Here is a 14,327-nt window from a genome sequence, read left to right as displayed (position 1 = left end):
GCCGTCTCTCAGGCCGTGGATCTGGCCTGATCGCCCTGAACGGCTGCGGTCGTCTGCTCGGCTTCCATCCCGCGGGGGGTTCGGCCTGCCTCCCCCGCCCCCGCCTCCGCCCCCGCCCCCCTCGACGTCGGGTCCCCGAGGCCCGGGTCCCGCGAAGCCCAGCTGCTTGGTCTGATGTCTGTGAGATGAGTGCGCCCCGCCCCCCCCCCCTCGCCGCCCCTGCTGATGGCGGCTTGGCACCCGCGGGTGCCCCCCGCCCCTGGCAGTCACCCCCTCCTCCCCCCCCGGCGGTCCGCCAGCGGGCTCCGGCGGCTCCACCCCAACCGAGGCCACCCGAGCACACATGCTCCACGCCTGCCGGCCTTGCCCCGGCGCGGCGCCCCCCCTCCCGGAGTCGACCGCCCCTCGGCTCGGGCCCACCCACGGAGCTCGGTGACTGCAGGGTGACTCGATTCCGCAACCCCTCCATGGCCAAGCTGGTCACGAGCACCCACGTGAACCACGGCACGATATGATATCTGGTTCCCACGCTGGGGGAGCTTTTTGAGGCTTCCGCGCGTAAAATCGAAGCATGGGAAGGGGCGTGAGTATAATCGGCTTCGTGGGTCATCCCGGCCCGGGTCCCTTGTGCATGGTTCCAAACAACCAGCGGACCGCGGGGTACTGGCCCCCGGCCCGGGACCGCGCGTTCCCCGGCGGTCCCCCGCGGCTCGCCGGGCACCGCCAACCCGCGCTAGGTACGCGTGTGCACGCGGGAGAACTCGCGGACGTCGGTGTGCGCGCATCCCGACTCTTGGGACCAGGTGGGGGGGGGGGCACGGGCGAGGGCACGGGCGGGGGGCGGGTCCAGCGAGCCTTCAGCTGAGAGCATTCGTCCATGGTCTTCGCACGCATGGCGGCTCGGTGTCTCTCTTGCCGATCATGCAATCACCGTGGGCGATTATCTCTCGGTACTGAGGCCACCCGAGCTGCGGGGCGGTGCTCTTTCATCCAGACCATGGCAGGTCCAGGGCAGGGGGCTAGTTCGGATCTTTTCTTCGCGCACCAAGTGTGCGGTCATTCGTGCGCGGGGGAGGGGATACCTGGGCGCTTGGCGCTCCGGCTGTCGGTTGTTGAAATATCCTTCGGCCGGGCCTCCTCCGCCCGGCCGGAGGTCTCTTCTGAGGACGGTTGTTGTTGTTGTTGTTGTTGTTTTTGCCAGCACAAGGGCCCCCTCCCCATCCCCCATCCTCCCCCCCCCCCCCGAGGGTCCACGAGTTTGTCTGCTCACCGACAGGGGATCGCCCGGGCCCCGCGTTCCGGCAGGGGCCAAGCATATGCACCCACGCGCGAACAACACACGGCCGCACGTCGCCCGAACGAGGTCCCGGCGACCGTTTTCCCCCTCCCACAACAGTTCGAGCAAGGATCGCGGCCTCGTCCACCCCCTCCCCCCGGGGGGGGGGGGGCTTGTTCCCTGGAGAGGGCCCGAGGCTCCGAACCTTGACTGGAGACGCCCTCGAGCCCCCGCCCCCGCCCCCGTTCGCAGCTGCACCCCCCCCTCTCCCATCCTCACCCCGGGGAGCTCGCCCACGGGCGCTCCCAATCCGCGGTACTCCCCGGCGGCCTCTTCCTGAACGCTAGACTCTTCCTACCCGAAAGCAACCCCTCCGGGCCCTCTCTGCAGCTAGTGACCCTTTCACCCAGGCCCCTCCCCCCCCCCTCCCCGGCCCCCTCTCTCCTTCTCCCCGTCTCCCTTGCTCCTCCTCCTCCCCTTCCCCCCCCCGGGTCCTTGGCAATTGTCCTGAGACCTGCCCTCCCCCTTTCCTCTCCCCTCCTTCCGGATCGTCGTGCACCCGTCCCATTTCTCCTTCTTGCCCCGTTCTCTTGGCACACCTCCCTCCCTCACATCGGCTCGTCCTTCTGACATGAAGCTCCGGCTGTCGCCGAGAAAGGTGATATCCGCGGCCGTCGGGCTATGTCTGGTAATTGCCCTCTACTCAACTGCTGATCACACTGGTGGGCCGAGCAGTGCCAGCCATGCGGTCACCCTCGCCGCTCGATCCCTGGCTTCCGGCTCCGAAGCCTCCTCCAGCGCTGCACTGACAGTACGCCTCGCAGATGCAGCATCTTCCGGCTTCGCCTGGACCCTGCCCCTCCGCCATCGCTGCCACGCCCTTGTTCTGACCAGCTTCCTCCCTGCTTTCGCGCCTTTCCATGAACCTTCCTCCCTCCCCCCCCCTCTCTCTCTCTCTCCCCTCCGCTCTCCAGTGCCGCGACGTGGTTAACTTGCCGAACTCCTGCGATCTGGTCATGGAGTATTGCAGTTCGGGCTCGTCGATCTTCGACTATTTCCACCTGCACTACTGTGCTTTGAGCAATGCCGCATGGTTCTCCATCATCATCCAAGTCCTCTGGCTTCTCTATCTCTTCGTGGCCCTGGGTGTGGCGGCTGAAAGCTTCTTCTGTCAGTCTCTCAACGTCATCTCCAGCGACCTCAAGGTGCGCCCTTCTCAATCCCGCCCCCCCCCCCTTGTGAATTCCCCCCTCCTATGTATTGACAGTACACGGACACGGACACGGACACGGACACGGACACGCGCACACACACGCACACGCGCACGCACACGCACACGCACACGCACACGCACACGCACACGCACACGCGCACGCACACGCACACGCACACGCGCACGCACACGCACACGCGCACGCACATGAAAAAAAAGCTCTCCGAGAATGTAGCTGGTGTCACCTTGCTTGCCTTTGGCAATGGCGCCCCCGACATTTTCAGCACACTGGTGGCTGCCCTTCGTGGCTCCTTCGAGCTCGCTTTCGGCGAGGTCCTCGGCGCTGGTGTCTTCATCACTACCGTCGTTGTGGGTGGCATTACCTTGGTTTCCGAATTCCGCGTTACTCGCCGGCCGTTCCTCCGTGACGTCGGCATGTACTTCATCGCCCTGGTATGTCGTTCCTTCTTTCTTCCTTCTTCTGTCCCTCTCCACCTCCTCCCGTCGTTGCGCCCCTCTCCACTCTGGCGCAGCCATTTGGCCCTCCTTTCGCTCAACCTACCCCTTACAAACCACCTCTCACCCTTGGCCACTAGATCATTGTCATGGTTGTCCTGTATGATGGCCAGCTGGAGCTGTGGGAGTCTCTCTTCCTGGTGGCCTGGTATGTCATTTACGCGGCCATCGTCATCATTGGCCGCAAGATCTATCAGCATCACAAGCGCCGGAAGGCCATCGCCGCTCAGGAGACCAATGGCCAGGCCAGCATGTCAGCTTCCTCCTCAACCGAAGATCTGGCCCAGAAGCAGGCTCCCCTGATGTCCACCACTTCCCTCGACAATCCCTACCTCCAGGACCCGGAGTCCTTCATGCCCGTGATGTCGTCCTCTTCCTCCTCCCCGCCACCACCATCGCTCCCTCCCCCGACCGAGCCCCTGTCGCTGGATGGCAACACCACCTCGTTCATGATCCCGGCCATCGTTGTGTCCAGCTCGCCGCCAAGTGCACCGGCTTCCACCGACCCGCATCCCGGCTACCATCACCTCCCTGCCCCTGTGTCGCCGTCCTCCGGTTTCAAGAACAATCTCTCGGGCCGGCCGCGTGTTCGCTCCATCACGGCCGCTCTGCAACTGGCATCAGCTGCCTCGCAGCGCCAGCAGGACTACCTTGTCCATGAGAAGCTCGCTGATCGCGAAGCCAATGGCACATACTCCTCCCTGCCGGGGCCGGGTGGCCCGGCCGACAGCGCCCCCGGCGCCTACTCCTACGGGCCAGGAGGCATCTATGATCCTCCCCTCAGCCCGTCATCGGTCATTTCACGCGGCTGGTCCTCCGCCGCTGGCACTGGAGCTCTATCACCAGCGCGGATCCGCTCTCGCCGGGGCAGCATCTCCGCTCGACTGTCGCCCATCCTCGAGGCGCCAATTTCGTGTCCCCCCTCGCCGACGGCCCTCTCGGCCCCTGCCACGCCGAGCCTCTCGCAGCACACCACCAGCCACCCCACCATGCCTGGTGTGGCCTCGCTACCGGGCGGCATCGGCCCGAGCACCCATGGGGATGTCTCCTCCCCGCACACCGGGCCGACGATTCCGCCCCCGGCCTCCGGGCTCCCTTCCGATACCTCGACTTGGATTGCCCCGGCGCCGGTGGTTCACTTTGCCCCGGCCGACGATGGCCCCACCGTGCCGGATGCCAATGCGGATCCCCATTTTTCGGAGCTCCACCCCGATTCGGCGCAGCAGCTCCGCGAGCGCGTGCGCAGTTTCATCCGCCTCATCTTCCCGCTGTATGCCAACTGGAAGGATATGACCATGTTGGCTCGTGTGGCGGCCATCATCTCGGCCCCGGTTCACTTGCTCTTTGTCGTGACCATCCCCCTATGCGAGCTGCTGGAGGAGGAGGAGGAGGAGCTGCTGGCCGAGCTGCCGGCGCCCGATCTCGGTCCGGTGCCCAGTGGCGAGGTGGTGCCCTTGGCGGGCCCGGCCGGACAGCGGGCTGTCCGATCCCTGTCAGTCGACTGCCTGTCCGCTGATGGGACCCCGGGCCTGCGGATTCCCAGTGCTGCCGGGGCCCGGCGCGGGTCCATGGTGTCGGTCGGGTCGGAGTTCACCTTCGACACGCAGCCCATCATCTGCCCCAAGGAACTCGAGGCTCTGAACATCCAGGGCGAGGGTCTTTCATCGATGCTTGGCTCTGACGCCGACGGAGATGCCGGCGAGGATGACAACACCCCCCAGCCGCCGTACAATCACATCCTCCTGTCGCTGAACTGTCTCCTGGCTCCGACCTTCTTCACCATTGGCATCGGCATCCAGAGCATCCCGATTGGCACTCCAAACTTCCCGCTCGCGCTACTGGTCTTCCTTCTGTCCATCCCCCTTGCGGCTGCCTGCTTCTGGTTCGTCCCTCGGCGAAACCCCTCCTGGTACAACGTGCGTTTCGGCCTCTTTTTCTCCTTTCTCCGTCTCCCGCTCTCCCGCCCTCCCTGTCCCCCCCGTTCTCCCTATTGTCGGCTGCCCCCGCCTGTTTTGCTCCCCCCCGGGCCCCGGTCACTCGGGCAACCTTCGGGCCGCCCGCCCGCCCGCGGCAAGGGTCCCGGCAAGGCACGAGGGCCCGACAGGGGGCGGCGTGCGAGCCGGCTGTCCGCCCTGCGCGCGCGGCCGCTACCGGCCGGGCCTGCCCCACCTCTTGCGGGGGGACATGCCCCCCCCCCCCCCCCCCCCCCCCCCCCCCCCCCGGCCGTCGGCGCCTGCCCTCTGCCGATGCGACTTCATTCTCACATCAGCCCCGCAGTTCCTTGCTTGGCCCGCCTTTCTCATCTCCATTGTCTGGATCTACCTCATCGCCAATGAGCTGGTGGCCCTGCTCCAGACTCTTGGCGTGGTCATCGGCATCAGTGACACCCTGCTGGGACTGACGGTCCTTGCATGGGGCAACAGTGTCGGCGATCTGGTGGCCAACGTCGCCATGGCTCGCATGGGCCACGCGCAGATGGCCGCCAGCGCCAGCTACGCCGGGCCCATGCTCAACATGCTGCTTGGTGTCGGCATTGCCTGTACCTTCCTGATCGCCACCACCGGCGAGCCGTACCAGGTCGGCATGAACGTCCACCTGCTCACTTCCCTGCTGACGCTCTTCGTGGTCCTGATCATCACCACCATCTATGTGGTGTATCGGGGCTTCCGCTTTGAGCGTCTGCTCGGGTGGGTGCTGGTTGGGCTGTTTGTCATTTCCACCGTCGCCAACGTGACCCTGGCCCTCGTGTGACAGATCATATGCGACCGAGCTACTGCCAACGGTCGGGCGCGGTGGTTCCCGCGTGTGGGCCCCTCCGTCGCCCGCACCCGCGCCCGCGCCCGCGCCCGCCCAGCCCCCATGCCCTTGTGTGCCCTCTCTTCCTTCGCCCCTTCCCCGTCCCCGTCTCGTGTGTCCGAGGCTGGCTGGTGGTGCGCCTGCGTGGCCAACCCCGCGGTGCAGGCGTGCCACGCTCGCACATCCGCACGCGAACCACAATACACCCCCCTAGATTGCCTTTTCCTCTCCTGCACATTTCTTGCTGCGGGGGCACCTGTGCCCATGTGCGCCGGTTCGCCGGTGTTTCTTTCATCCATTTTGGTCTGCGCCCCCCGCCCCCCCCCCCTCCCTTCATCTTGCATTTCTCTCGCAGCCCTCCGCATGCTCGGGAGATGACCGATCTCGAGGCTGGGGATTTCTCGGAGACCACGCTGCCAGCTTGGCCTCCTGGCCGTTCGTGCAAGTTGTCCCCCTCCTCCCCCTCCCTTTCTCATCCCCCCCCCCCCCCTCTCCCCTACAGCTTCTCCCCTTCTCACTATGTCCGGCAAGAAACGCGCCGTGGCCTCGACCCCTCCGCCCAGCGAGGGTGACCACGCTGGCCAGCACCCTGGTAAGCGTGCTCGCAGCGACATCACGCTCAATGCGCGGACCCTGCATCAGGTCTTGCTCGACCCGAACCCCGAAGTCCCGGCCAGGGGTGCGCATTCCCCCTCTGCCCCCTCTACCCCCTCTGTCTCCTCATCGAGCGCATTGCCCTGGCCCTTTGCCTTTCTGCCCTCCCCCCCCCCCTCTGTCTCCTTGTTTATCTAACCACTTCTTCCCATGCCGCCCACGACTAGCCCTCCCGCTCTTTGCGCCGGCTCTTCGGCGGACGTGTCTGATCGACCGTGGCATCGACACGGATCCCTCGCCTGCGCCCCTGGAAATGACCTTCCTTGTGGACTTTGCCAAGCTCGACCCGGCTGGCGAGTCCATCATTTGGTATTGGCGCAACGACGTGTCCAAGGTGCGCATGATTTTGTCCCCCCCCCCCCCCTGCCGAGCATCATCCTTCGCCTGCTCCTTCCCCCCTCAACTCCTCCTGTTCTCTCCACCTCTCTCTCTCTCTCTCTCCCCCTCCCTCCTCTAGCCCCATCGTCTAACGTAGCTCCTCAGTCGGTCCCGCCCAGCTTTGATGGGCAGCTTCTGCTCATCGCAGCGATCATGATCGAGCTGTCCACCGAGACGGCCGAGACCCGAGCTCTTGGTATCGCACTGGCTCGGTTCTTGCTTACCTCCAACCAGTGCAAGAAGCTCTACCACGCTCTGGGCGCCGAAACCTTCCCCCACCGGGAGGCCGGTCTCCATGCGCTGATCGCCATCCAGCGCCTGAGTGACAGCTTCGCCACCCAGCTCTTGGATACATTCAACTTCTCCTTCAAGCCGCTCAACCGCATCCTCTCCGGGCGGGGAGCCTGTGCCATGCCCTCGGCTTGGCAGGGTGACACTTCTCCGCGCGGGATCTACATCGGCTTCCTGATGGGCTTCTGCGGAAGCCAGAGCTCTGCCATCCGGAAGAAGGCCCTGGCCCTTAAGGCCCCGATCGCCGCGGCTCTGCGTGACCTGAACCAGGACAGCGCCCCGGTACGCCTTCCTTGTTGCACTGTTGCCGGCGCACGCCCCATGCCAATCGGACATCCTGGCCTTTCGTGGCTTCATCTCTCCCCGCCTCCCTCTGACTCGGTGTTTGCACGGTGTAGCTTGTTTTCCAGGTTCTCAAGGGCCTCTTCGAGATGCTGGTGGTGGATGATCGCCTGGCTCGGTCCCAGCGGGCCAGCTTCCTGCTGGGCCCGGTGCTGGAGGCCCTGGTCCGGCTGTTCTCCTGGGCGCCCGCCCCGCAGACCCCCGACGCGGATACCCGCATGGCTGAGGTTGTCAATGTGGTGGATTCCTTCTTCGGCAGCCTGCTTGCCACGCCCGGCGTTGGTCTGGCCCCCACCACTCATGAGGCGTGCGTTCCAGCCATGCTTCCCTTCTCCGCACCGGCCCCGTCCCGCGCCGGCCTCCATTTGTGTTTGCCTTCCCCGTCGCAGCTCCTCTCCGGGGTACATCCCTCATCCTGGGCTTTTGCTGACGTACCATGTGTCTCCTCTTCCTCTCTCTTTTTCCCTCCAGGAATGCCCTCTTTGTGAAGTTCTTTACCGGGGCCGAGGAGACCCGCAATACGCCCCAATCCTTCTCGGTGGCTCTGCGTGTTCTTGGGATGCTGGACCCCACGGCGGAGCTTCGCCAGTCGGATCTCCTGATGCGCATCCTGCACGTGCATCCTTTCCTGACCGCCAGGTAGGCACGCCCACTCATGCTCATCTGCGCTCACGCCCATGCTTGTGCTTACGCTCATGCCGATCCCCCCTCTCTCTCCCCCCCCCCCACACACACACAATCGCGCATGTTTGATGCGCATCCTCTACCCGTCGTCCGGTTTGTCCTCTCTCTGATCCTCCTGGCTTGTCCCCCGCGCTCGTATGCCCGGTCACCCAGCTTCTGGCGGCAGTTCACCTTCTCGCCGGACCCGCGCCCCTCGCTCAAGTGGTTTTCGGCCATCACCTTCATGTCCAAGGTCATCGCCCTCGACCCGCCGGCTTTCGAGGACCCGACGAAGCCCCTGCCCGCGTCGGCCCTCGCCGACTTGATCATCCCCACCTGGCTGTCGCGCACCGCCCTGAGTGCGGCTCTGCAACATACCGAGCCCCTGGTTCGCTATTTCGCCCTTTCCGTCCTCAACACCATTTTCCAGAAGTTCAAGCGTGTGGTGACGCTGCTGGAGGAGGCCGATCGCGCGGTCGAGGGTGCCGGGGATGCGCTTGCTGGTGCCTGGACCCGGACGACCATCGAGCTGCGTCAGCTTCTCCGCCGGCGCCTGCCCGACTTCCAGGTGATTCAGGCTCAGCAGGCCCGTGTGAGCCAGGTGTTCGCCGCGGATCACCAGGCTGGGCGCAAGTGTGCGCTCCTTTCCTGGCCCTCATATATTCTCCTGCCCGCCTCCCGCTGCTCCCTCTCCCTCTCACACACATACGCACACAGCCTCTTCTGTTCTTCTGTATCTGGCGTCGCTGTCCGCCCTGCTGAGCTTTGCACAGAACTTGCCGGAGGCGGCCATCGAGTCGCGCTTCGATCCGGCTCGTCTTTTCCCGACCGCCGAGATCCTGCGCGCCATGCCGCAATCACTTCAGCTCCTTCACTTGCGCATCCTGCCTCTGCTGCCGGTGTCGGCCTGGGAGAAGACCCCGGCCTTTGGCCTGGCTAATGCCCTGGTGGCCGAGGCTGATGCCATGCCAACCCCGCCCGCCCGCCTGGCCGCCCTGTCGGCTGATGGCCCGACCACTGGACCGCTCCTCCTGGCTGCCGCCACCATCCTCGCCTTCCACCATGTCTATTTCCAGCGTCTTGGTGCTCCCACTCCTGGCGTGTATCTCTGGTTCCGCCATTACTTCCTCCAGAAGGCTACCAACTTGGAGGCCGAATCCGCCCCCCTGTGCGCCCCCTCCCCCCCCCCCCCTCCCCCGGTCGCCAACTAGATTCGCCCTCGGGTTGCTTGCTAACCTCCTTTCCCGCTCCCCCGCCCCCCTGCACCTCCCCCTCCCGTTGATTTCATTCCTTCGTGGCCCGCTCAAATACCACCCCCTCAGCCTTCAAGTCCAGATCCCGCCGCACACCTGGATCCGCTTCTTCGCCGAGCACGGCGTCCTGGCTCGGCCGGTGGTCCTGCGCTTCCTGCTGGTCGTCCTCAATGGCGCAGCCACGCGTGATCTTTCCGAGGCGGCCCTGCTCGGCATCCAGCGTCTGGCCGCCGCGCCGACCGGCAAGTCGGCCGATGCATCGACTCAGCAAACCCTGGCCGCCATCGTGACGGCCTGCTTCCGGCGCCTGCATGTGCTGGCTGGCACCGCCTCGGACCAGGCCTCGGTGACCGTGGCCCCGGCCGAGGCATTGGCTCAGCTGGCCTCTCAGGACCTCTTCTCGCCATCTGCCTGGCACGCCCTGCCCGGGAGCCTCCTGCTCTCGTGCGAGCTGGCCAGTGGGGGTCTCCTGCCCGAGCCCAAGCACCGCGAGCTGTGTGCCTGGCTCAAGGCCCAGACCGAGCTGTTTGCTGCCAGCCCGGCCACTGATGTACGTGCATCCATGGCTCTTGCCCACGTGCCGGCCGCCCTCTCGGCGATCGATTCTGACCGAAGTAAGTTGAACAAAAAATGCCCCCCCCCCCCCCCCCCCTCTCCCCCTCCCTCCGCCCGCCTCAATGCAGTGCCCCTCTCTGCGCCCGGTGATCCTCTTCTTCGCCATGAATAAGCTGTTCTCCAACGACGAGCAGGCGGCCGTCATCCGGGCCATCTTCCAGATGGCCGACGTCGCCGGCGATAACAAGGCCGAGTCCAATGTGAGCCTCGTTGTTCGACGCATGGTCCTCTCGGCAGGCGCCCTGCTGACGCCGAAGCTCCAGCTCCTGTGGGCTCTGCCGCCGGCTGGCGCCGAGGCCGCCAGCCCGGCCGAGCAGCAGCTTGTTCGATCGATCACCGATTCGCTGTCCTCGCTCGCCAACGCCGCCCCGGCGTCCGATGTGGAGATGCGCCCGGCCGAGGGGGAAGGCTCGGCTCTCGAGGCGGCCTTCCGATTCATCGGTGCCGATGCCGGTGGCGTCCCGTCGATGGAGACGACTGATCTTTTGCTCCAGCAGCCCGGTTCCCTGGGCGAGCGCGACCTGAACACCCTCCTGCAGGTGGCCACCGCTGTGCTGACCCAAGCGGACCTCCTTTGCCAGGCTCTGCAGCCCGGAGACCACCAAGAGCCGGGCTCGCTGGCCGACACGCCAGCTGCCGTGAAGGCCCTGCAGAGGGTGCCCCTCCTGGCGGCGGCCCTGAATGCCCTTCGTCGCGGGCTCCTGCCCCGGATCAGCCCCTGGGCCAATGGGGCCGGTGGCCGCACCGGCGGCTCCGGTGGACGTGGCGTCTTCCTGGCTCTCTCCTCCACCAAGAGCGTCTTCTTTGAGGCGGTGATCCAGGCTCCGGCCCTGATGGCGGTTCTGCGTTCGCGCGATGCCCGGGTTATGCCGGCGGTCGAGGCGACGGCTGCCCTGCTGGCCGGCGCGGCCGACCTTGTCTGGCCATCGCGCATGGACATCAACGGTCGCGCCGGGATCGGCGGCCGGTCGACCCCCCTGGCCGATGCGGATGTCCTGCCGGTGTCCGCTTCGATGGTGTCCCGGCTGCTGCGCGTGTACCAGGGCACTCAGCATCATGTGGATCGGCTCCTGTTGGCGGTTCTCCTGCGCCTGGAGGCGTGGGGCTGTGTGGTCCTCGGGCCGTTGGCCCTGTCGCACTCGGGCTTCGCCGCGTCGCTCATCGACGAAATGGCCCGGTCGTCTGTGTCGCAGTCGCGCGCGGCCCTGCGAGGCACTGTGCAGGGTCTTGTGCAGGCAGTCGACCCGACCCTCATGGCGGCCAGTGTGCGGTCCTTCGATCCGCTTTCCACCCTGGAGGCCCCGGCCATCGAGGGGCTGCTGGAGGCCTTCGATGCGCGTGGCAGCCAGGCCGACGGGGCCCGCCGCCGGTCGGCCATGCAGCGCGGTGCCTATGACCCGGCCTTCTTCATTCCCCTGCTCTTTGCCCTGCTGGCGCAATCCATCCCGCATATTCGCCCTCCGCGGGACCGCAGTGGGGCGGCCGGTGCGGCGGCCGCAGCCGCCGCGGCCGCCGCCGAGGACGAGCTCATCGACCGCCATGATGCGGCCCTGGCTGCCGGTGAGGATGTCGGTGCGCGGCCCCGTGTGTTCGGACACAAGGACCGGCCCCGTGGTGGCAGGCAGTTTGATCGCGATGGCGCCGACACCTGGGTGGCCCCGGAGACCGGGGCTCCGGTGGTCGGCCCGGTGCTCCGTCGTCTCTTCGAGAGCAACTGGGCCAGCCTGCTGCTGGTGTGCCTGTCCTCCTCGCAGCCGTGCGTCCGTGGTGCTGCCGGTGCGGCCCTCTCCCTGCTTCGTCGGCATGTGGCGCAGGCTCCCTTCCGGAACAGCTCCCAGGTGTGCTTGGTGCTGGACATCTTCCGGAATTCGGTCTCCGCCTGCGAGTTGGCCGCTTCGGGTGGGCGTCCCATCAACACCGAGTCCATTCCCCCCCGCGCATCGTCGGTGGTGGCGCACTTCCTGGCCCGGGCTCTTGGGGTCATGCTCCAGCCCGAGCATCCCATGTTCCCGGTGCTCAACCGGCACTTCCTCCAGCGGTCGCATCTGTTCTTCGATGTGCGTTGCCCCCTTCTCCTCTTGGATTGCCCTTCTTATGGGGTTTTTTCATGCTCCCCCCCCCCCCCTCAAGCAGCGGCCTCCAGCCGGAGGCCTGTGCGCCCTCGAGCGTTGTCTGACATTGTCCCCTGCTTTCGCCCTCATCCCCCCCCCCCACACACACGCGCGTTCTCTCCCCCCCCCCCCTCTCTCTCTCCCACTCTCTCTCCCTGAAGGATGTTCCCCTCTTCTACAACCTCTTCTTCTCCACCTCCCCGGAGCACTTCCGCAGCGAGCGTCTGTGGCTCTTGCGCCTGGTGGCCGAGAGCCTGCAGCCCGGCCTCGTGGACGATGTGCGCCCATACAAGCGTCGGCATGTGTTCTCCCTGCTCCAGACGCATCTGGACTCGGACCAGGCTTCGCCGGCCACTCGGCGCTTTGTGATGCTGCTCCTGACTCGGGCGCTGTTTGGCTCGGAGCGTGACACGCTGGCCGGGGCCCTGCGCCGGGATGTCGGTGATGCCTTTGGCGCCACCACCACCGCCGAAGGCATGGACATGTATTCGCCGATGCGCTTCTCTGCCCGGCGGCCAGCCGCGGCCAACCCCGCTGTTCGGGCGCTGCTCATTCGTGGCGGCCTGGTTCCCTGGCTCACGACGCTCCTTTCACGCTCGGACCCCGTGCAGCTGTACCCCTCGGCCGATGCCGGCGGTGTGCCGCTCTTTGCGGTTGCCGCGCGCCTGCTGGTCGCGGCGATGGATGCCCTCCTGCAGCTGGTTGTCCGACAGATCCAGAAGGAATCCGCCGACTCGTCGGATAGCGACAGCGCAAGTGACAGCGACAGCGACAGCGACGAGGAGATGGAGGTGGAGCAGTCTAGCTCGGATTCCGACTCCGACTCCGACTCCGACTCCGACTCCGATTCGGGTGTGAAGTTGCCCCAGCGCAAGGTGGACCTTCCCTCGACCCCGGCCACCCCGTACAGTGAGCCGGCCTTCAGCCCGGCCGCCAGCACGGGGGCTTCCAATGCGCTGACCACCCCCCTGTCAGCGCAGCTCCTCATCCAGTGCCAGCAGGCCGCGCATGCCCTTGTGGCTGCCCTGCGCAAGCACTTCACCGAGGCCGATGTGAGCCCCCTCGCGACGGTTGCCAGCTTGAGTGCACCGAGCGTGGCCCAGAATGCCCTCCTGTCGTCGACCATCGCCGCGCTGCGCCTCCTCGCTGACAGCGGTCTTGTCCGTGTGGAGGGCATTCAGGATCTGCATGCCGCCACCAAGGCCACTTCGACGCCGGCCGCCTCGTCCGATGACGAGGAGCAGGACACCCTGAGCGCCGTGGACGAGCACCTGAAGGTTGTCCTGACGGCCGAGCAGCTGCTTCTGGTGTCCGCCTGCTCGGATCGCCTGCTCCAGGTGGCGGCCAGCGGCGCTGCCCCGGCTCCGCTGTCGGCCGTTCCGCCGGCCGATGATGGCTCCAGCATGGCCTGCTGCCAGTGTGACAATGCCCTCGGCTACAGTGATGTGGAGGAGAGCATCGACGTGCGCCGCCGTCAGGCGGCCGGCGATCTTGATGACGAGTCCGACGATGACGAGGGCAGCTCGGCCCTCGAATCTGCCTCGCTGGCCCCGGTGGCCACCGGGACCGAGGCGGCCTCGGTCACCAGCGAAGCGGCTGGCCGTGTCGCGGCCATCCCCTGCCTCGCGCGCCTTTCCTCGGCCGAGCGTATCCTCACCGCCGACCACTGGGCTCTGGTCAAGACCCCGGCTGGTGGTTTCACCACCTGCGCCTTCTGCTCTCTCCCGCATGCTGGCGGGGCCGGCTCCGCCGCTCCTGGCGCCGCCGAGGTGCACCCCGTCCGTCGGCAGCTCTTCGGCCTGCTGGCGGCCCTGAACGCCATTGCCTAGTTAAGACGCCCCTGCCGTGTGACTCGGCTGAGATCACGCGGACCCGTCTCGGGCCAAGCTAGGGTTTCTCCTGGTGTCCCCCCCCCTCCGTATCCCTCCCACCTAGACCTTCCTTTTCTCATCTTCCGCACGAATACACACTGTCTGTGTCCCTGCATCGAGTGCGCGCATGCACGCATGCGTGTGTGTGTGTGTGTGTGTGTGTGTGTGTGTGTCTGCCTTTCTCTCCGTCCAGCGTGAATGTGGCCCCCGGTCCGGGCCGGCTGGTAAGACGTGTGGTTGCTGTCTGTCTTCCGGGCCTTCGCTTGTGGGCGCGGGGCCGGCTCGCTCTCGATTTTGGAACAGAAACCCCACAATTGCGCCCCAACAGCCTGATCCCTCCCCCCCCCC

The 14,327-nt window shown here is 66.4% G+C and overlaps 2 protein-coding genes across 2 annotated transcripts; both read left to right on the top strand.

The window, feature by feature from the left end:
* Nucleotides 1-1,789: 1,789 nt before the first annotated feature.
* H696_05018 (hypothetical protein) lies at nt 1,790-5,756 on the top strand (the record flags this gene model as incomplete). The annotated part of the gene is made up of 5 exons (XM_009498889.1): nt 1,790-2,087; nt 2,251-2,481; nt 2,709-2,942; nt 3,086-4,921; nt 5,283-5,756. Exons 1-5 carry the CDS (start codon nt 1,908-1,910, stop codon nt 5,754-5,756), a joined length of 2,955 nt encoding a protein of 984 aa, XP_009497164.1. The 5' UTR covers nt 1,790-1,907.
* Nucleotides 5,757-6,295: 539 nt separating this feature from the next.
* H696_05017 (hypothetical protein) lies at nt 6,296-14,094 on the top strand. Its single transcript, XM_009498888.1, has 10 exons — nt 6,296-6,480; nt 6,623-6,789; nt 6,939-7,406; nt 7,523-7,773; nt 7,938-8,105; nt 8,304-8,764; nt 8,847-9,297; nt 9,452-9,932; nt 10,066-12,054; nt 12,270-14,094. Exons 1-10 carry the CDS (start codon nt 6,321-6,323, stop codon nt 13,935-13,937), a joined length of 6,264 nt encoding a protein of 2,087 aa, XP_009497163.1. The 5' UTR covers nt 6,296-6,320; the 3' UTR covers nt 13,938-14,094.
* The last annotated feature ends 233 nt before the right edge of the window (nt 14,095-14,327 follow it).

The sequence above is a fragment of the Fonticula alba genome, assembly GCF_000388065.1.
Source record: "Fonticula alba strain ATCC 38817 unplaced genomic scaffold supercont2.8, whole genome shotgun sequence".
Lineage (NCBI taxonomy): Eukaryota > Rotosphaerida > Fonticulaceae > Fonticula > Fonticula alba.
Note: the sequence above shows the minus strand (reverse complement) of the source record. Positions and strands in the feature narration are given on the sequence as shown.